General features: G+C 40.5%; 1 protein-coding gene and 1 long non-coding RNA gene across 10 annotated transcripts in view; one reads left to right on the top strand and one right to left on the bottom strand.

Moving 5' to 3' along the window:
• The window catches only part of LOC147371842 (uncharacterized), a 135,957-nt gene that overhangs the window by 7,225 nt on the left and 106,249 nt on the right, over positions 1–22,483 (top strand). For 7 of the 9 annotated variants that reach the window (XR_015163793.1, XR_015163790.1, XR_015163794.1 and 4 more), the window contains exons 3-4: positions 20,732–20,957; positions 22,074–22,229. This is a non-coding gene — a long non-coding RNA (uncharacterized LOC147371842). Of the gene's footprint in view, positions 1–2,646; positions 3,672–20,731; positions 20,958–22,073; positions 22,230–22,483 lie in introns of those variants that run through there. The other 2 variants (XR_015163792.1, XR_015163795.1) reach the window with 2 other exon arrangements.
• On the bottom strand, positions 15,521–21,716 carry LOC147371846 (lysozyme C, tracheal isozyme). Its single transcript, XM_086400034.1, has 5 exons — positions 21,604–21,716; positions 20,790–21,024; positions 19,444–19,608; positions 17,697–17,772; positions 15,521–16,385 (listed from the first exon to the last, which is right to left on the bottom strand). Exons 2-5 carry the CDS (start codon positions 20,980–20,982, stop codon positions 16,319–16,321), a joined length of 501 nt encoding a protein of 166 aa, XP_086256160.1. The 5' UTR covers positions 20,983–21,024; positions 21,604–21,716; the 3' UTR covers positions 15,521–16,318.

Here is a 22,483-nt window from a genome sequence, read left to right as displayed (position 1 = left end):
GTCCCTTGTGTCACACCTGTGTCACCTTCGTGCCACCCTCCACCCCTGGCTTGCTTTTCAAATTTCTGTTGTTTTGCAAGCGAGGAGAGCCAAGCAGAGGCACTGTAGTTCTTGGGGGCACTGTAGTTCTTGGGGGATAAGTTGTTATGAAGCTCATAGTTGGGAAAGGATGGTGTTCAACATCTGTTAGATCGTATTTTAAGACAAAACAGAGGTAATTACTCTATCTCTTTATGGACCACCTGCAGAACTACTGGAGGTACTGACTTTTAAAAAGAAGAGTTTTCAATACCCCCCACCAAAGTTGATATTAAGCCCTGAGAATCTGCTACTTTAATAGGCACCCCATGTTTTTTCAAATATTAACTGTAAGTCTTGGAGCTTTGCAGAGTATTTCATAGACTGAAGGGATATATCCATGTGCACCGTTCTCTCTCTTGAAAAAAATTACTTCCACACTGAGAGTAATGGCCAGCCTGCAAAGAGACTCCCTATCCTGCCTCACTTAGCCCTGGAAAGGATTCAGTTCAGTTCAGTCGTTCAGTCATGTCTGACTCTTTGAGAACGCATGGACTGCAGCACGCCAGGCCTCCCTGTCCATCACCAACTCCAGGAGTCTACTCAAACTCATGTCCATTGAGTCAGTGATGCCATCCAACCATCTCATCCTCTGTCCTTCCCTTCTCCTCCAGCCTTCAATCTTTCCCAGCATCGCGGTCTTCACAAATGAGTCCGTTCTTCCAATCAGGTGGCCAAAGTATTGGAGTTTCAGCTTCAGCATCAGTCCTTCCAATGAATATTCAGGACTGATTTCCTTTAGGATGGACCGGTTGGATTTCCTTTCAGTCCAAGGGACTCTCAAGAGTCTTCTCCAACACCCCAGTTCAAAAGCATCAATTCTTCGGTGCTCAGCTTTCTTCACAGTCCAACTCTCACATCCATACATGACCAAAGGAAAAACCATAGCCTTGACTCGACGGACTTTTGTTGGCAAAGTAATATCTCTGCTTTTGAATATGCTATCTAGGTTGGTCATAACTTTCCCTCCAAGGAGTAAGCGTCTTTTAATTTCAGGGCTGCAATTACCTGTACTATAAGTGCTTTTACATTTCGTAACTTATTGAATATCCTTAACAACCCTTGGAGGAAGGTACTGTTAGCCCCATTTTGCATAGAGAGATTTGGTATCTTGCCTCAAGTTACTCAGCAAAGAAAGAATTTAATCCCATACAGAGTCTAGACTCTTAACCAACATACAGAGTTGTATCTCTTTTGAAAAAGCCTTACAGTCCAGTTACATTGTAAGTTACATTGACTTTGCAAAAATAACAATTCTTTTTTGAATTGATTTACTGTAAATTGAGGCTTCATTTGGAAATTTGAAACATTTTATATATATTTATAAAAGTAGACATATATACATACATATATCATGTATGTATAAGCATTTAATTTACAGAAGCAGAAAACTAATACAGGCTAAAAGAAGTTTTTAAATGTTTTCCCCTAGGATCTCATTGCTATTTAACCCAGTTCTTCCAATATATGGGACCCTTTAGAATCTTCTGATTTGTCAAAAATACAGTGTAGTGACTAAATCAAACAACAAAAATCCATATATGTAGTGACTGCAATCCTGTGACAAATGAATTAAAATCGGTCTTCCTGACTAGATTTAAAACTACCTTTTACACTCAGGCAGCCCTTATTGTTTCCCAAATCTTTCTGTACTATTTCCAAGGCCTGCTATGTCCACTTCATCCAATTTCTTTCTTATTCTTTAAAACTCAGTTCAGATTATACTACTGTTAAGAAGCCTTCCTTAATGTACACACACACCATTTGCCCTTTTGTATGAATCCTATCTGTTCTCTTAGCTCCCTGATTACCTCATGACACTGTAATGCATTTTTCCTTCTTATCTGTCTGCTACTTCTGCTGTATCTGCCGTATCCCACCCAGCATCTAACAATGTGTCTTTACTCTGCATATGTTTTTAATTGATATGGGGCGGGGGGAGTTGAGGGGGAACAGGAAGATAAAAATTTCCACATACTAAAAAAGCATTGTCAACAAAGTCTATAGACAGACATACCATGAAGAAAAGTGTGTTCATACCCCACATGATTTCTTTCTTTGATACCTAAACAGCTCCTGCACATCATTAAAAAAGTCCACTAACCAATAACTAAAAAACCTCTGCAGAGCAAAGGAAACCATCAACAAAATGGAAAGGCAGCTTACTGAATAGGAGGAAATATTTGCAAATTATGTATCTAATCAGTCGAAAATATATTTTTGTTTTTATCAAAAATACATAAACACATGCAACTCGGTGGCAAAAAAAAAAAAAGCATAAAATTCAATTAAAACTGAGCAGAAGAGTTAAATAAATATTTTTCTAAAGAAGACATGCAGATGGCCAACAGATACACAAACATGCTCAATATCACTAATCATCAAGGAAACGTGAATCAAAAACACAATGCAACATCACTTCATATCGGTTAGAAAGTCTATTATCAAAAACACAGGAAATAACAAGGTGGGCAACTATGTGGACAAAAGAAGCCTTTGTGCAATGTTGATTGGTACAGTCACATATAGACTGTATATTGTAAGCCTGCTTATTTAACTTCTGTGCAGAATACATCATGCAAAATGCCAGGCTGGATGAGACACAAACTGGAATCAAGATTGCCGGGAGAAATATCAATAACCTCAGATATGCAGATGACACCATCCTTATGGCAGAATGTGAAGAGGAACTAAAAACCATCCTGATGAAAGTTAAAGAGAGTAAAAAGTTGACTTAAAGCTCAACATTCAGAAAATGAAGATCATGTCATCTGGTTCCATCACTTCATGGAAAATAGGTAGGGAAAGAGTGGAAACAGTGTCAGACTTTATTTTGGGGGGCTCCAAAATCACTGCAGATGGTGACTGCAGCCATGAAATTAAAACACTTACTCCTTGGAAGGAAAGTTATGACCAACCTACATAGCATATTGAAAAGCAGAGACATTACTTTGCCAACAAAGGTCCGTCTAGTCATGGCTATGGTTTTTCCAGTGTATGGAAATGTATGGTCATGTATGGACGTAAGAGTTGGACTGTGAAGAAAGCTGAGTGCTGAAGAATTGATGCTTTTGAACTGTGGTGTTGGAGAAGACTCTTGAGAGTCACTTGGACTGCAAGGAGATCCAACCAGTCCATTCTCTAGGAGATCAGTCCTGGGTGTTCTTTGGAAGGAATGATGCTAAAGCTGAAACTCCAGCACTTTGGCCACCTCATGCGAAGAGTTGACTCATTGGAAAAGACTCTAATGCTGGGAAGGATTGGGGGCAGTAGGACTAGGGGACAACAGAGAATGAGATGGCTGGTTGGCATCACCGACTCGATGGATGTGAGTTTGAATAAACTCTGGGAGGTGGTGATGGACAGGGAGGCCTGGCGTGCTGCGATTCATGGGGTCACAGAGTCAGACAGAACTGTGCAACTGAACTGAACTGAACTGATCTGGGGAATGAGAGATGGCAGAGGGAATAGGGCTCATAGATGAAGCAAAATAGACCATATGTTCAATTTTTGAAGCTAGGCAAGGGGACATGTCTCTACTTTTGTATATGCTATAGATTTTCCATAATAAAAGGGGCTTTTTAAAATTTAAATCTGTTTGTTTTTAATTAAAATTTTTTTCTTGGAATGAAGTTGCTTTAGAATGTTGTGTTAGTATCTGTTGTACTTTAAAGTGAACTAGCTCTATGTATACATTTATCCCCTCATGGCCCTTCCTCACACCCCATCCCATCCGTCTACTTCACCACAGAGGACCGAGCTGAGTTCCCTGCATTGTACAATAGGTGTGGCCACTAGGTATCTGGTTTACACATGGCAGTGCACATACACCAATCCTGATCTCCCAGTTCATCTCACTGACATCCCACCGCCATGTCCATAAGTGCTTTCCCTATGTCTCTGTCTCCATTCCTGTCCTGCAAACAGATTTATCTGCCACTTTCCTAGAGTCCACATACATCTATATTTGTTTTTCTCTTTCTGACTTCACTCTGTATGTCACACGTTGGGCCCATTGACTCATCTACAAATGACTTGTTTTTGTTCCTTTTTATGGCTGAATAACATTTCATTGTATGTATGTACCACATCTTCTTTATCCATTCACCAGTCAGTGGACACTTAGGTTGCTTCCATGCCCTGGCTATTGTAGACAGTGCTGCAGTGAACACTGGGGTGCACGTGTCTCTTAGAATTACAGTTTTCTCAAGGCATGTGCCCAGTAGTGGATTGCTGGATCATATGGTAGTTCTATTTTTAGTTTTTTAAGGAACTTCCATATTGCTCTCCATAATGGCTGATCAGTCTACATTCTCACCAACAGTGCAAAAGGGTTCCTTTTTCTCCACACCCTCTCCAGGATTTATTGTTTGTGGATTTTTTTTTTGATGTTGGCCATTCTGACCATGTGAGGGGATACCTTATTGTAGTTTTGATCTGCATTTTCCTAATAATTAATGATGAGCATCTTTTCATGTGTGTTTTTGTTGCAATGGTAAATGGGATTGTTTCCTTAACTATGCTTTCAGTTTTTCACCATCGAGAATGATGTTTGCTGTGGGTTTGTTGTTTATGTCCTTTATTATGTTAAGGTAGGTTCCCTCTCTGCCTACTTTCTAGAGAGTTTTTATTATAAACGTGTGTTGAATTTTGTCAACTGCTTTTCCTGTACCTATTGAGATGATCTTACGGTTTTTATTCTTTAATTTGTTAGTATGGTGAGTCACATTGATTGATTTGTGTACAGTGAAGAGTCCTTGTATCCCAGGGATCCCACAATCCTGGTATGATTCTTTTAATGTGCTGTTGGATTCTGTTTGCTAGTTATTTTGATGAAGATTTTTGTGTCCATGCTCATCAGTGATATTGGTCTTTTAATTGTGATTTAAATGAAAATTTCTTGGTGTTTCATATTTTGGTGATATCTTTGTCTGGTTTTGTTATCAGAGTAATGGTGGCCTCATAGAATGAGCTTGGGAGTGTTACTTACTCTGCAATTTTTTGCAAAAGTTGGAGAAGGATGAGAGTTAATTCTTCTCTGAATGTTTGTTAGAACTTGCCCAAGAAGCCATCTGGCCCTGGACTTTTGTTACACAGCAAAAATTAACACAGCATTGTAAAGGAATTAAAAGTCAATTAAAAAAAAAAAAAAAAACGCTAAGCAAAATCTTTAACAGACACTGATTTCCCTCTTGGGCCAGCTTTTACTAATCTGTCCTCCCATGGCTGGTCACATAGACTTGAGACCTGATCCCTGGAGCCTCAGAAGCTGCTGTACTGGAATCATGTGGGATGAGAAAGTAAGAAAGCTCTCAAAATGCCCAGCTTGGGGGAATATGCTAAATAATTGGAGAGATTGATTCAATCAACTGATTGGTCATGTTGGTCATGTGTTGGTCATGTATCATGTTACAGGCACTCTTATAGGTGTTTGGAGTATGGATGTAAACAGGAGTAAAAAGTTTCTGCCCACCTTCCTGTAAGGCCAGTGGCCAAACATGATGTGTTAGAGATGTAACACAGTAGAGAAGGTGAAGAGATGTGGAAGAAGAGGTGACCCAGTGAGGGGTATCAACGACTGAGTGAAAACCATCTATTTCATAGTATGGCAGTGTTGAAAGATTGATTACATATAGGCAAATTGATCAAATCTTTGCATATGCTCAGATACTTTTAAAGATATTACAGACAGTGGGAGCTCGGTTTCTCACTGTCATCCTATGGAGTTACCAATAGAGAAAAGGAAATTTACTTAATAACTAAAATTAACCTTGTAGTGTGAGAGTGGAATAAGAGGTGTTATATGAATTCAGTTTAAATAGATAAAATTATGTAAATACATACATTCTCCATCTCTATCCATAGATGGAACCTGGGAACAGTGATTCTCTAGTGCCCAGTGCTTAGTTTTTAAAATATCATTGTCCTCTGTGAGGAATAAGGGCTTTTGGCAAAATACCTGATTCCAGGCTGAAGGAGGGAAAGAACAAGGTGACTCTTAGAACATCCTGTGAAAGAAAACAAACAGGTGCCCAGAGAATGATGGGGACAAGTCAAAATGACAGAGTTAGCTGGCAGAGACTCTCATGGCCAAATCAGGCACAATAGGAACATCAAAATAAATGATAGCAATGAATTATGATTCATTGTAATTGGAGTAAAGTAGGAAACCAGGGGTCCATACTGGTATAACGTGTGTACACCTGCTCTTTGCAACCCCATGGATTGCAGCCCACCAGGCTCCTCTGTCCTTGGAATTATCCAGGCAAGAAAACTGGAGCGTATAGCCAGTTCCTTCTCCAAGGGATCTTCCTGACCCAGGGATCAAACCCATGTCTCTGGCGTCCCCTGCATTGGCAGGCAAATTCTTTATCCCTGAGTCACTGGGGAAGCCCATGCTGATATAATAAGTGAATATAAAAATTGAAAATTTGTTGTGGAACAAAATTCCTCAAAGTACCTCCCCCTCTCCCAAATACTTCACAGTGGAGGTGATTTGCAGACATCACCTTAATCAAATGGCCAATGGGAACGTCATCAGTAGTAGAACATTTCAGAACTGCATGTCACTTGAAAGGATGCATCGGGGAGAACACAGGATCACATCTGTGGTATCCCTGCCAAAGGTGCATAACCTAACCTACTCCAGAGAATATCAGAAAAACCTTAGGCCATTTGACACAATGACTGGTTGAGGTCTTTGAAAGGTTGGTGTTGAATCACGCGAAGACACCGGGATTCTTGGCCCCCGGAGGAGAAGAATTCAATCCGGGGCCAGAGACGAGGCTTGATCGCTCAGAGCTTTTGTGTAATAAAGTTTTATTAAAGTATAAAGGAGATAGAGAAAGCTTCTGACATAGGCATCAGAAGTGGGTAGAAAGAGTACCCGCTTGCTAGTGTTAACAATGAAGTTATATACTCTCCAATGAATCCAAAGAATGTTGGAGGTTGTAAAGACCTCACCAGACCTACTCCCATAATTTACATTTTAAGATAACAGAAGGTTTAATCCAGAGACTGTCCTTAGGCAAGATACATTATTGCTATATAATCCTAAGGAATGTGGAGAAAGAAAAAAAGTTGTCCTTTCTTCTGCCTTGAGAATTCCAGACCCCTCTCTCCTTGAGGACCCCTAGACTCCTTATCAACCGGCCTAGGAAATGACTCTCTCATTCCCCCCTTTTCTTTTAGGAGAATTATGTTGCCTAGGGAAAAGGGGCCTCGTTCTTGTTCCACAACTGCTTCCGAGCTGGCAAGGGGCATTGTCCCTAAATTGGTGAGGCAACATATTCTCCTAATCCTCATATTGAGGATATCTAATCTAGGGGCCCCAAATAGTAGCTGGAGGAAGTTACAGCAGTAGCAGGAGTTTGAGCAACCATTTGTAACTTAAAAGTTTTCAAGCAGCTAGAAACAAATCCAGTTATACAGTTACAGATGCAGGCAACACAGTCATTAAAACAAGTTAAAATCGAAATTAAAAGTCACATTATGTCCATAGTTAAAGTGCAACGTGTTGCACCAGTCCGTTTTAGGGTTGGTAGATGTCATCAGATGAAGACGAGGCATCGCATGTGATTGTTGTTGAAGGTATTCACAGACTTGGAGAAAGTCTTTTCTTTGAAGTGGAGATGTCTACCTCTGGAAGCCTTCCACTGATGAAGAGGGGAGTGCTCCACAGACCCAGCAGTTAGACCGATTGTGGAATGCAGCCTAGGAGTGAGCCCAGGACAGGAAGGCATTGTCTTGAGGATCAAACGGCAGACTCAGGATTTTTGGAGTCAGCAGAAGTTGACTCACATAGATTATCAGGCCCATCAGCTGCCCTTTGCTTAACTCTAGAGCTCAGGGCAGAGCCACAAGCTCTGCTAACTGAGCACTGGTTCCCTGGGGAAGAGATTTTGCTTCCAAAACCTGTTCAGCAGTCACCACAGAATAACCTGCTTTATGCTTTCCATCCCTAACAAAAGAACTGCCATCTGTAAATATTTCCATGTCAGGATTGCCTAATGGGGTATCTTTTAGATCCTCCCGAGCTGCATAAAGTTAGGAATTGAGAACAATCGTGATCAGGTGTTTCATTTTCCTTCTCAGGAAGGAAAGTGGCAGGATTTAAATTTCCACAAACTTTAAGCTTAGTTACTGGTCCTTCTAACAACAATGACTGATATTTAAGAAGCCTACTGTCTGTCGTCCAAATATTAACCTTAGAATTTAAGATTCCACTCACATCATGAGAAGTCAGTAAGGTCAGGTTTCGTCCATTAATTATTTTTAAAGCTTCGGGTGCTAACAAAGCTGCTGCCCCAATTACTCTTAGGCAGTGGGGCCACCCACGTGAAACTACATCTAATTCTCTGCTTAGATAAGCAATAGGTTGCGGGTGAGGCCCTCGCGGTTGTGTCAAAACTCCCTATGCCACACCTTTTCTTTCAGTGACAAACAAATTAAATTCTGACCCTGTGGGCAAGCTCAGAGCTGGAGCTTGCAGGACAGCAGTCTGAAGAACCTTAAAAGCCTTTTGAGTTTCTGGAGACCAAACCAGTTTGTCGGTTTGGGCCTGCTGAGTTTCAGCTATAAGTTTATATAAAGGCCGGGCAAGTTCCCGGTAACCCGGAATCCAAATGCGACAGTAACCTGTGATTCCCAAAAATCCTCTCAATTGTCTTAAAGTCATAGGTAGGGGGTGATTTAGTATAGGTTTAATTCTCTCAGGGCCTATGGCCCTAGTCCCTTCTGATATGATTAGGCCCAGATATCTAACTGATTGTTGACAAAGCTGAGCCTTTTCTCTTGATGCCTTGTAACCACAGCCTGCCAGAAAGTTTAAGAAATCTTCTGAGGCTCGCGAACAAGCTTCCTCTGTCTCAGCACAGAGCAAAATATCATCTACATATTGTAACACCACCGCTTCAGAGCTATGAAAGTTTTGTAGATCCTGTGACAAACTTTGTCCAAATAAGTGAGGACTGTCACGAAATCCCTGGGCCAAAACTGTCCAGGTTAACTGAGAAGCTGGCTGTGTAGGGTCTTCAAAGGCAAATAGAAATTGACTTTCTTCCGCCAAAGGCACTGAATAGAAGGCATCCTTTAAATCAATTACTGAGAAATATTTGGCCCATTCAGGAATTTCAGACAATAGAGTATAAGGATTAGGCATCACGGGGTGTAAAGGAACTACAGCCTCATTTATTATTCGTAAATCTTGAACTAGTCTCCATTTACCATTCAATTTCTTTATACCCAAAATAGGAGTGTTGCAGGGACTGTTACAGGGAATTAATAGTCCCTGCTCCTTTAAATTTTCGATGATGGGTTTTAACCCTTCCTTAACTTCAGGTTTCAGTGGATACTGCTTCTTATGTGGAAATACGTGTGGGTCTTTGAGCTTAACAACTCCAGGAATAGCATTTTGTGCTCGACCCACACATTTTCCATCAGCCCATACTCCAGGATTTACATCTTGTTCAACTAAAGGGAGAGAAAGGAAGGGCTCCATATTCATGAAAACAGAGGCATGGACCTTGCTCAGTATATCCCTTCCCAAAAGGGGTGAGGGAGATTCTGGCACGATCAGAAACTCGTGTGAAAACAGCACAGAATCCCAGTTGCAAGGTAAAGAATAACTGAAATAATACCTTTTGGCTCGTCCAGACAGTCCCATTATGGGAGCGGATCGGGAAGAAAGTGGGCCAGGGGCTTCAGTAAGCACAGAATAATTTGCCCCAGTATCTCAAAGGAAAGCGACGAATTGGCCCCCCACAATTATTAATACCCGGGGTTCCTCAGGTGTTATTAGGATGGGAGCTTGTGTGGGAACCTCCGGGCACCTTCAGTCCTGATTGTCTTGAGAGTCCGACCCCGGAGACCTACGCCTCTGGGGGCAGTCTCTCTTCCAGTGTGGTCCTTTGGAGACCGGACATGGAACCAGGGGCGGCTTAGATGCCTGAGGGCAATCCCGCTTGAGGTGCCCCTCCTTTCCACAGTAATAGCAAGCCCATCCCTTTTCACCTGGGCCCCTCTGGGCATTTTTCTCAGGCTATTTAAGAACGTTTTCACAGCCATGGTGAAGGCTTCCGCTTTGTCTTTTTTTGGCCTCTATTTCTTTTCCTCATATTCCCTACCATAATAGACTGTCTGAGCCAGTTGTAACAGAGTATCTAAAGGCTAATTTGGTCCATACCCCCGTTTTGATAGTTTACGGCAGATATCTGGAGCCGACTGAGTGAGAAATCTATCCTTTAAGTTCACTTTTGCCTCTTCACTTTCAGATCAATCTCAGTGAATCTGCGAAGGCCTTCTCTCAGTCTATCTAGGAATTTACCAGGAGCTTCCTTCTCCTCCTGTTCTATGTCTGCCAATTTGCTATAGTATAAAGGCTTAGAACGCGCCTGCCTAAGTCCTTCAAGAATACATCTAACAAAATGACTCTGATCCAATCTTCCTTTAGCTGTGTTGTAGTCCCAGTCTGGTTCTATAATTGGGACCGTCTAATTCCCAGTGGGGAGGGCCGCTATCTCGTTCTCCCTCTTCCCTACTGATTCATTACCAAGCCATTCATCTCCATAAGCAACAGTTTTCCCAAAACTCGAGTCTTCGACTCGGGAGTCAGCGTTTGTCCCAAGATGTACATCACATCCTTCCAAGTGAGGTCATAAAACAGAGTAACACCTTTAAAAGGTCTAATATATTTTTCTGGGTCCTCTAAATAGTCTCCCAGATTTTCCCTGATTCTTTGTATTTCTTGATAAGAAAAAGGCTTATTAACTCTCACAGACTGATTATTTCTCCCGGTGGGTGTTTCATAAAGAGGCAACAGCTTGTGTGGCTGTTCCTCAGTCTCTCTGGCTGCTCTGCGCATATGATCCCAGGGATAGATTGGAGAAACCTGTTTTTCCTCTTCTCTTTGTCTCCTGTCCTCCATCTCATCTCTTACTTCGATGGTCTGAGTTTCTACTGAAACCAGAGTAGTCTGAGGTCGTACTGAGACAGGAGTTGTTTGGACCTCCATGTGGGCAGTTTGAATCTCAGTTTGGATTTCCAGGTACGGGGGCAAAGTAAGAGGACAGGACGGAGCTGAAGTTTTCACGCCCAAATCTATACCCTTAGAACATAAGTCTGGCATCTTTCACAGAGAGAAAAAGGGCAACACATATGCTACTTCTACCCATTTCCCTTGTTCCTTACAAAACCAGTCTAATTATAGAACAGTATTATACTTAAGAGACCCTCCAACTGGCCACCATTCCATCCTCCAATGGATACCGTGGCCATGCAGTATCACATAGGAAGACCAGGTGTGTCGTCTTTAAGCCCTGGGGATCAAATCTATCCCAGTTTTTCAGGATACAGTTCAAAGGAGTGAGGCTGGAATTGTTAGCTACCATCTGCAAGAGAGAAAAAAGCGACCAAGGCCATTTTTCTACCGGAGGCGTCCCTCCCTGCTCTAGATGGGGGTGTAGACAGACATTACACCAAAAGCTTTTCCTTCCTGGTCGGACTTAGTCTGTCCCTTACTGATGCAGGTGCAGTCCGCGTCCCTCCCGGTTCTACCACCGAGATGGGGTGGGGATGTACCAGGGGTAGACTTGAGAGCATCCCTACTTAACGTCCAGCTCTTCACCTTTAACCTTGCTTGCCTCTGATGTCACCCGGGGTGAATCAGAGTAACCTTCTGGAATGCCTCCCAAGCTAAGACTACTAGGGGAAACATTCGTCACCTGAGTGCCTGTGCACGACCCTGAGTATTTCCTGACTACAATAAGACCAACGCGAACATAAAACTGAGATGATCTTTCCAAGCATCACCACACCAGTATAACAGCCTCCTCTGATCCACTAAGAGCCAGCATTACCAAAAAAAAAAAACCCATTGCAGTCCCAATCTGAGTAACCTTTAACCTCAGAGATGTTCTTGGAGCTAGAACTTCATCTAACTACCTAACTTTCGATTACTAACGAGGCTAGGTGCTTTCTTGAATACCAATCCAAGTTTGGGACCTAAACCACAGTACAATAACAGTATAGATCACAAGTCCCTTGAAAGTCTATGATCCAATAGATTAGGTTACTACTTCTAATTCCCAAGGAGTTATGAAATGGTCAAAGAGACCGAAAAGTTTGACCGAGAAAGGAAAGTTCTGTCCACATGCTTTGCCCATTTCTGGTCGGTTCCTGAAGCAGACATTGGGTGCCTCTTGGCATTGGCAGGTCAGTATAACGCCCCGACAGGTTTCTGCCATAAGCCGTATGAGATCACCGTGGAACCGCAGAGCAGGGCTCCTTACTTGCTTCACGCAGGGCATGCCATTCATTCACACAAGCACACCGTAGAGTTAGTAAAGCACAGCAGAAAGCGTGTTCGCTAAGGGAACAAAGAACTAAAGCTCCAAGCTTCCTTACCTTGTCCTGAAGGATCCCGGACGAGCCCCCAAGATGAAAGGTTGTTGTTGAATCACGCGAAGACACCGGGATTCTTGGCCCCCGGAGGAGAAGAATTCAATCCGGGGCCAGAGACGAGGCTTGATCGCTCAGAGCTTTTGTGTAATAAAGTTTTATTAAAGTATAAAGGAGATAGAGAAAGCTTCTGACATAGGCATCAGAAGTGGGTAGAAAGAGTACCCGCTTGCTAGTGTTAACAATGAAGTTATATACTCTCCAATGAATCCAAAGAATGTCTGGAGGTTGTAAAGACCTCACCAGACTTACTCCCAGAATTAACATTTTAAGATAACAGAAGGTTTAATCCAGAGACTGTCCTTAGGCAAGATACATTATTGTTATATAATCCTAAAGAATGTGGAGAAAGAAAGAAAGTTTGTCCTTTCTTCCTCCTTGAGAATTCCAGACCCCTCTCTCCTTGGGGATCCCTAGACTCCTTATCAACTGGCCTAGGAAATGACTCTCTCATCTTCAAAAGGGTTGAAGTCATAAAAGTCAAGGAAAAGGTGAAGTGAACTAGATCGAAGGAAACTGAAAAACATGACAGCCAAATTATAACACTCGATTCTGAATTAGACCTTTTCATTAAGAAGGATTTATGGGACACTTGATGAAATTGCATAGGATCAAATGATTAGGTGGTCCTTATTTGTCCATGTTCACATCCTGGTTTGGATGATGTTTTGAGGAGTTACACACTGAAGAATTCAGAGCCACTGGGCACCATGTTGGCAGTATATTCTCAAACTGTTAAGAAAACACAGAAGGCTGTACTGTACTTGAAAATTTGATGGGAAACAGATTATTTCAGTCTTCAAAAAGAAAAGTGAAAGTTGCTCAGTCATTCCAACTCTTTGTGACCCCATGGACTATACAGTCCATGGAATTCTCCAGGCCAAAATATTGGAGTGGGTAGCCTTTCCCTTCTCCAGGGGATCTTTCCAACCCAGGGATCGAACCTAGGTCTCCGACATTGCAGATGGTTCTTTACCAGCTGAGCCACAAGGGAAGCTGAAGAATACAGGAGTGGGTACCCTATCCCTTTTCCAGCAGATCTGCCCAACCCAGGAATCCAATTGGGGTCTCCTGCCTTGCAGGAGGATTCATTACCAACTGAACTATCAGGGAAGCACTTCAAAAAGTAGGAAACACTCTATTTTGAAAGAGACAAATATATGAATAGATAAAACATGTCTAATATGGTTATAGGCTTCAGCCCTGGGACACTCCAACATTTAAAAATCAATCAGCAGAGAAACAGCCAGCCAAGAAGGGCTGAGAAGAAACCATCAATGAGGCAGAATATAAAGCAGGAGAAGCTGAGGAAGAAAAAGTTTTCAGAAGTAGCAAGTGGTTCACTCTGTCAAATGCTGCCGAGACATCAAATAGCATGAACAGAAATCAGGTGATCACTAGAACTGGCCCCAAGGCATCCTGGGAGGAGTCATGTTGGAGGCGTTTTCAGCTGAGCGAGGACAGCAGTCAAATTCAGAAGAGATGAAAAGAGAAAGGGAGGTGAGGATGTGGAGTGGGTAAATATAGATATCTCATCCCAGAAGTGTTATGAACGGGGGTCGAAAATGTTGTAGGTGGTTGCAGGGGTTAATAGTCAGCCACATGTTGCTCTGGCTAAGCCATGAGAACATCACCATGGGAAAAGAATGAAAGCAAAATATAGCAATACAGCATAACCCAAACAAAAGTACATCAGGTTGATTAGTTGGGGTCATCATGCCCTGGTAAGCTGAGGAAAAATGTAGTGTGGATCTTGGAATGCCAGGTCAGCTCAGGTTCAGATCGCTGCTTGTGCACACACCAAGATGTTTTCCCAAGATGTTTTCCATATGCAGGTCTATGCCCTCCAGCTAGACGAAGCCCCTTGTAAAAGAAAATAACAAAGATAGTTTAAAGTAATCAATAAAATGGGAGACATGACCAGGGACACAGGAGGCTGACTTCATCGTCGCACAACAGATGCTTTCTGTTGCCAAGACACTAAATAAAAGTGATGTGGCTCTGAAGAACAGGGCTCTTGATCTAAGAGGTCTTGGGTTATCTGGTCCCATCTTTAAAACTTTAATTTTGACTCTGGTTTATTTTTTCCCGAACTGTGCGTCGACCACTTTTGATCCCTACGTGCTGCACTGGCCGCAGCAGTTAGAGGGTTGTGTAGAGCCTATGGAGAGTTCTTTGTCAGGTGAAACGTTCCCAGGGCAGCTCGTGCAGTGCTGGGGATGATCCAGCAGAGGGAGAAACTCGGGATGCAGGAAACCCTCAGCCTAAACTGGAGTAGTGAGAGGGCTGTGATGAAGACTGCATTTGGAGACTGCCATTTGAGGAGCAGAAGCCCTTCATCCCAGTGATAAAGGGGAAAGAAGGGAGGGCGGGCCCAGGGAAAGATGTTAGCTCTGCTATGCTGGCCAGGAAGGGAGGATTTTGTATGAGGTTGCTTCTGTTCTGTCAGTGTAATATCATCTGACAGAGGACTTAAGACTGTAAGGCGGACTGTAAGGTCATCTGCTCAGAGCAGAGTATGGAAGGCCAGGGGTTGGTGTGTGTGCTGGGACTTTGAAAAGAGGGAAGTAAATAGTGACACTCATTGTGGAGAGTGAGGACACCAACACAGAAGGATTTCAGAGAAGTGACTATGATGACCAGGTAGACTTGAGGGCCCATTTGAGATTTGTATTGATGAATTTTTAAGTGAGGGGAAGTCCTTGGTGGTTCCGTGGTTAGGATTCCGTGCTTTCACTGTTTAGAGTAAGAAGTCAAGCCCTCTTGGGGAACTAAGGTCCCTGAAGCTGTATGGCACAGCCAAAAAAGATTAAACATTTAAAACATTAAGTGAGATATCAGCAGGCTTATGGATTTCTCTAGCAATATCCACCTGTTTCAATACAGGTGAGAATGTAGGAAATACTAAGTGTCAGATCATTATTTCCCAATACATACATATTTCTTCAGAGACATTAAATGGCTCTAAACAAAGGAAGACAAAGTATGAATTGCAAAGCTTTTAATGAAAATGTTTTTCTTTTACAACATGCATAATTTCACATCTATTGAATAGCAATTAATTCAATGCTTGCAAACTCATCTCCCTCTGAATTTAATCATAATTCATGAACTTAAGCTAATAAAACTAAGGAAAATCAACAGCTCATCTAATCCTTCTTCGTATTCCTTCAGCATCAGCAGGATGCCTAAATGAGTTCTTTACAAAGGCTAAAATAGGTTGATGTATAAACTGTGAGTTTATTTTTAAAGCTGTTTAAATGCAACATTTCTACTAAAACATTTAAACCAAAGGTCACACTTATGAAAACAAAATTCTTGATTGGGCTGTTTTCATTTTTAGGCATTTGACGTTCTGCTCTTTTTGACTGAACAGATGAAAGTTCACATGCCTACTCAGGTGGGGCTTTGCCTAAGATCAATTTGCTTAGAGATATTCTTTTGTTCTATTTTGTTGAATATTGGGGAGTACTTATATCATTCAAGATTAAGTCTGGGTTATCTCTTTGATTAAGAACTAAATGTACCAGAGATACATTTGATACTGGAGATTTTAGACAAATATTCACCAGCATTAGTTCTGTTAGCAAGCTGAAAAATGTTGTAGGCCCAATATCAAACAATAAACACGTGAGGTAAACGTCAGCCTCTTAGAAGGAAGACCATATGCTGCTTCGGTAAAAATATTATTTGTTTGAAAGAGTGGTAGTATAACCTTTTACTCAACGATTATTTCCTTAATATGAAAAAGAGACAAAATGAGCTGAAGACGAAAACTCCACAGTTACACTCCGCAACCCTTAACATAACTCGTGAGGTCTCGGTTTCGACACTTGTTTGTCCATGCCACCCTGTAGAAAAAGGTAAAAGAAATGATAATAAGATTAAAACATATCTTCATTGTGTTATACATACTTCAAATCCTTTGTAAGAACAAAATAGTTAATCAGTCCATGAAATACAAGATACAGACAGATCCAAGTATTGCTTATTTATTAACTGGAGACATGTATACCAAGGCCGTCACATCTCCCCAAGTCTTCACAGAATGCTGAACACAAATGTTGAGTCTTGTGTAGTCCACAACACAACTGCAAAGCGTATTCCATATTTACTTACTTTCAAAAATAATTTTAAGATATGACAAGGAATTGGTAGAGTGTGGAAAAACTTAAAAATTCTAGAAGTCCTTAGAATAAATTGAGGTGAAAGTAGATTGTTTCTATGTAATACACTGTTTAGCGTAAATCTTAATATTTAGATTTTCCATTTTCAATTCCCTTGGTCTTAGAGAATCTTCCCACACTTTTTTCATAACAGTAAGATAAAACCACTCCCTACCCTCTCACACACACCTTTCTTTGGCCACACCACATGGCCTGTGGTGTCTTAGTTCCACAACCAGGTACAAGACCCCCTCCTCCTACATTGAAAGCATAGAATCTTAGCCATAGGGAAGACCCCAGTTCTGTCCTTTAACGCTTACCCTATACCTTGCTCTGTGAAGGGAACTTACATAGTGTTGAAGGGCCATTATACTTGAAACACAAACAAACTCAGAAAAAGAAATCAGATTTGTGGTTACCAATTGTGGGTATTGTGGGTGGGGTGAGGGGTGGGGAATTGGATGAAAGCATTGGAAAGTACTGCTGCTGCTGCTGCTGCTAAGTCGCTCCAGTCCTGTCCGACTCTGTGTGACCCCATAGACGGCAGCCCACCAGGCTCCCCTGTCCCTGGGATTCTCCAGGCAAGAACACTGGAGTGGGTTGCCATTTTGGAAAGTACTACAAACCTCGAATTATAAGACAAGTAAACACTCGAAATGTGATGTACAACATGATGAATAGAATTAACACTGCTGTGTCTCACATATGAACATAGATTAGAGAGTAAATCACAAGATTTTTCATCACAAAATTTTTTCTTCTGTTTCTTTAATTTTTTAATTTATTTTTAAATGAAGGATAATTGCTTAACAGTATTGCATTGTGTTTCTTTAAATTTGTATCCATTGAGATCATGCATGTTCACTAAACTTACTGTGATAATCATTTCATGATGTACTAAGTCATTATGCTGTACACCTTAAATTTATGAAGTACTGTGTGTCAATTACATCTTAACAACACTGTATGGAAAACAAAAACAAAGAAATAACATACCATGCTGTAATGCCTTGCTGACTGACAATCTTCTTTGCACATGCTACAGCTTGAGTGATGTCATCTTTCAGCAAAGCTGAAAAAGAGGTGGTGAGAAATGAGGACAATGTTCACAGAAATTCATGTAAATTTTAAGTGCAGCCAGCTTTATTTTCTTAGGCTGAGGAAAGAACAAATACAATTATTTTTTTAAGAGTCCCTATATCTGTGAATACTGGGAGAAAACTCTCTCTCTCCATTCTATCCCATTTGGCATGAAATAAAACATTCTGTTTTTTGTTTGCCAATGTCATTTGGCCTCTGAAACTATTAACTAATATGACAGAAGGTTCTCTTTTCACTGGACACTTTGAAAACAAAACAAAAACAAACAAGCAGAAACCAGTCTAGCAGTTTTTTGCTCAGCAGTTCTACTAGTGAAAATTCATTCCAAAACAAGAAAAGTAATAAGTGATGTATCCAAGATGTACATATCAATACAAGAGTTGGATTAATAAATGTTAGAATATTTAGTGAAATTCTATTCATCCAGAAAAAGTAATAACATTGATATTTGTTGAGAAAAATGATATTGTGCAATAACGAGCAAATTGTAAAGTAGTAAATATAGTACAATTTCATTTTTGTTGAAGCATATTGCTTACATGTTTGTATGTGGTTACAAATGTGGATTATATAGCTTTACATTCATGTACGTGAGTGATGTGTATTCTGAAAGAAGATGTGGAGACCACAAGTTACCGTGGTCATAAGTCTCTGCGTGGTAGAACTTTTATTCAATGACCACAGATTATTGTATAATACAAATAATTTTTAAACTAAACTAGCTGTATATAAAAGATATGTCCAGACATGAATCTTCTTTATTAGGAATTTTAATATTAAAAATTAAACAATATCAAATTTGCATACTTCTCCAATATTTTATGCAATAAATATTGCGTGAGCACACGTGCATGTGTGACTCTTTGCGACCCCATGGACTATAGCCCCCCAGGCTCCTCTGTTCATGTTGATTTTCCAGGCAAGAATACTGGAGTGGGTTGCCATACTCTCCTTCAGAGGATCTTCCCAACCCGGAGATTGAACCTGTATCTCACATCTCTTGCAATGTCAGGAGGGTCCTTACTACCAGCCCCACCTCGGAAGCCCTCAATATTGCATATGTTATCTCAGTTTTAAAAGGAACTCAATAGAGTATGTGTTTCACCCCAATTAAAAACAAATCCATATATTAACTTGTTAGAATGACAGTGTTTAAATAGGAAGTGTATGTTTGAGATATGCAAACTAAAGAATTTAGGAATGAAATGTGAAATGTTTCTAATTTACTTTAAAATCATTCAGCCAAAAACCCCTACTGTATAATATGTACATAAAAAAGTACATATGACAAAATTTTTAAAAAGACCACACAGCCAAATTATCCCTAAACCTCTCCAAACCAGGTAAATTAGTAGGAATGGCATTGTCCTTTACAAAGCATCAACATGTCCAGTTACAATACAGTGATAGATCATTCCAACTCTTGTATGTTAGTAAACAGCAACCTTCTATGATACCAGCTTTTTAATTTCTTACTTAAGGAATTATGAGGTAGGTGATAAAAACAGTTTCTAGAAGTTAAGATGGAGTGTTTCTGGTCCCTCATGAACTCTTCAAGACCTTTTCATTTGTATTAAATCTCTCTTCTTATAGGTACCACCAAATGGGACCTGTGCCATCACTCAACAGTATCTTGTCTTACCACTGCAGGATACACCACAGCCGTTAACTGCTTTTGGGGTTTTGCCATCATTACACCACCATTTGCTGTTGATCTGAAATATCCCATAATCAGTGCTTTTGCTTCCAGGATTATAGTTTTTAGCTTGTGTGTTATAATTGCTTTCTCCTTTGGCCAAACACATCCCTGAAAAAAAAAAATGTATTTTTAGTAATAAACAGCAATATCATATGACTTTTATTTCATAACATAATTCTATTTTACTAATGACTTATTTTAGAAGCATAAACATATATTTTACTTGTAGATAATTTAACATTTGGTGTTAGGGGCCCTTAGGAGAATTCTTTTGTTAGCAAATCATTTGCTAATACTAATGAAACAAGATAACACGTTGTAAAAAATATTGAAATAGCTGTGTCTTCCATTGCTCCCATCCCCCAGGTAAGATTGAGCCTAGAATAGAAAATCAACAGAGTGCTTAAATGGGTTTGGTCACGAGCAGCAGATGCATATGCTAATGTAAAAATATTTGCACTGGGAAAAATAAGGATTTACTAGGAGAAAGAAAATTTCTTATGATACCTAAAGGTGAATTTGGATATCAAATTAGAATCCAAACAATAAGAATCATAGGATAGGAAAGACTGTGTCATCCATCCATCCATCTAGCCATTTGCTCATGTATTAAAAAATAGTTATGGAGCAGAAATGTCTGAATTCACTCTGAAAAATACAATGTTGACATGGACAGTTATGGACTGAAATACAAAGGAACTTTTCCCTAGGGCACATATTGAATTCTGTGGAAGAAAATGACAAATAATTAATGAACTAGAGTCAGAATAATAGAATGCTATTTCATGCTACATTTCAGGGTTCCTTATCCAGATATTGATTGAGGAGAAATAGCTTCCTACAGTTCCCGTTCTAGAGTTCAATGTAATTTTTTTAAAAAGCTTGGCTGTTAAAAACCCAGCATCATGGTAGGGGGATTAAAAATGACAAAAATACTGCCTTACTCTTGCTTGCAGAACCCAAATTGCAAGCTGGAAATGGCTGAGGGCTGAAATATATCTTGTAGTCACCCTACAAGTGCCAGCTGGCAAGTTTAGTGGCACTAGAGGAGTACAGCAAGACCTGGCATGCTTAGAATGGTATAGAATTTGACCCTCCCATGCCTCCATCCTTCCCTAGGTACATCTGATTCTGAGCTGATGTGTTTCACCCATTGTAAATGTACAAACCCTTCAAGGAAAAAAAAAAAAAACCATTCATTCAAAGTCCCTTTCTTATTCTTCTTCCTCAGTTAGTATCTGTTCCACAGCTGGCTGACTATTTGGAAGGATGAAGAATAGTTAACTTACAGTTTGCCAGGCTGACTCCCTTGTAGCCAGCCAATCCAAGTTTCTTCAGAGTTCTGGCAAGCTCACACCTCTCAAATGTCTTGCCCTGGACAGCAACAGAAAGGAGCAGAAGCCCCAGAATAAGGAGAGCCTTCATGTTGACAGAAGCCAAATGTCCAAGTTGACCAGGTGAGCTGGACTTGCTATTTAACATCTTTTCCCTTCCGTCTTTTCTGACCAGTTTGGGAGCTCCACCCTTGGAGACACATGGAAAGCAGGGAATGTTTATTGCTTCACTTACGCTAAAAGTTTTGATGTCCTAAGAGTTAATTGCAAGAAAATCATGAAATGATATTGCTTGAAGACATTGCTCAGAAAGAACTGGCATTAGCTCTATTGCCCAAAGAGGAACTTCCTCCTATTTGATTATGAATGTGAGCAACTAGAAAGAAAAAAACCCTGAATGAACATATTACACAATGGAAAATATGCTCCCATCTTTGATTAATATTCATTTGCACTAAGTTTTTTATGTGCTTTCATTATGCTGTCTTCATCGTTTTCACTTAGAAGTATTTTATGTACACTTTCCACAAAGAATGTGACACACTGTTGTTCTGATAGGTGGATAGCAAAGCACCACGTTGATCACAGATTCCTATGCTGACTCTTTTGGTTGTTTCTCAGTAGTTACTTTGTAAATCAATATTTTACTGTTATAAGTAAGCCTCATGTGAACATTGCTAAGTCCTTTCTGACAATGTCTTACTTCACTTTCTCATGTTAGAACATAAAGAGTCATTGTAAAGCAAGAAAACAGTATAGTAAAACCTACAAAAGAATAGCAGAATTATGCCACCCAAAATCTTCCTCTTCGGACAAGGATTGTTTTGAGCTGAAGGCAGTTGAGAAGAAGCAGATTCAAGAAAAGTCCTCTTCCTCCCTCTATTTTCCTGAAAGTAAAACATAAATGTGTGCAGAAATTAATCATTTGAAACACTAGACACTTATCAGCCCCAAGACAGCACCTGAGGACTCTGCAAAAGAGCCTTTGCTGACTAGCGATTATCTTCCAGTATTCTCTAATGTATTTACTGTCCCACAATTTGCCACTCTTGCAAGCCTAGTACTCTGTTCCTCTGTCTTGTTGCTCACTTAAAAATACATTGTTCTTTGGTTAAGATAATCTGTAAGTCCAAATTCTGGCTTCCTCCTTGAGTTACTCATCCCTGCATTTCTTACAAGTATACATGAGATGTATATGTTTTGTTTCCTTTTCTCTTGTTAATTTGTCTTTGGTTACAGAGCCATGGGGAAAAGCTGAAAAGGGTAAAAGGAAACACATGTTTCCTCTTGTACAGTTTCTAATGATGAGGATGGGACAGCGAAAGGCTGGGACACTCCACTCTCCCTGGAGACTGCAGTTGAGATATGGGATAACCGACAACAGACCAGCAGAAGGTAAGAGGTTTTACCATGTCAGTCTCGCAAATCTCTGTCTATAGAGCATAGTCAAGAGAGAAGGATAAAGATTTCTCTTTGTCCCTTTCCAAATTCACAGTGGCAGGAGAAAAACATTTGTGAAAATGGATATTGAATCGTGAGCTTGTGAATTTGATTTTGGTAATCAACACCTATGGTGACTTATTCTTGGCCTCTCAGATAGAGTCATGTTTTCCTTTATCATAAGGATGAAAAACTAAGAGACGCTCCAT

This window comes from Bos grunniens, chromosome 5, assembly GCF_055505025.1.
Source record: "Bos grunniens cultivar Pamir isolate PY7600 chromosome 5, Bosgru_T2T1.0, whole genome shotgun sequence".
NCBI lineage: Eukaryota > Metazoa > Chordata > Mammalia > Artiodactyla > Bovidae > Bos > Bos grunniens.
The sequence above is the reverse complement of the archived record's forward strand: the minus strand, read 5'-3'. Positions and strand labels throughout refer to the sequence as shown.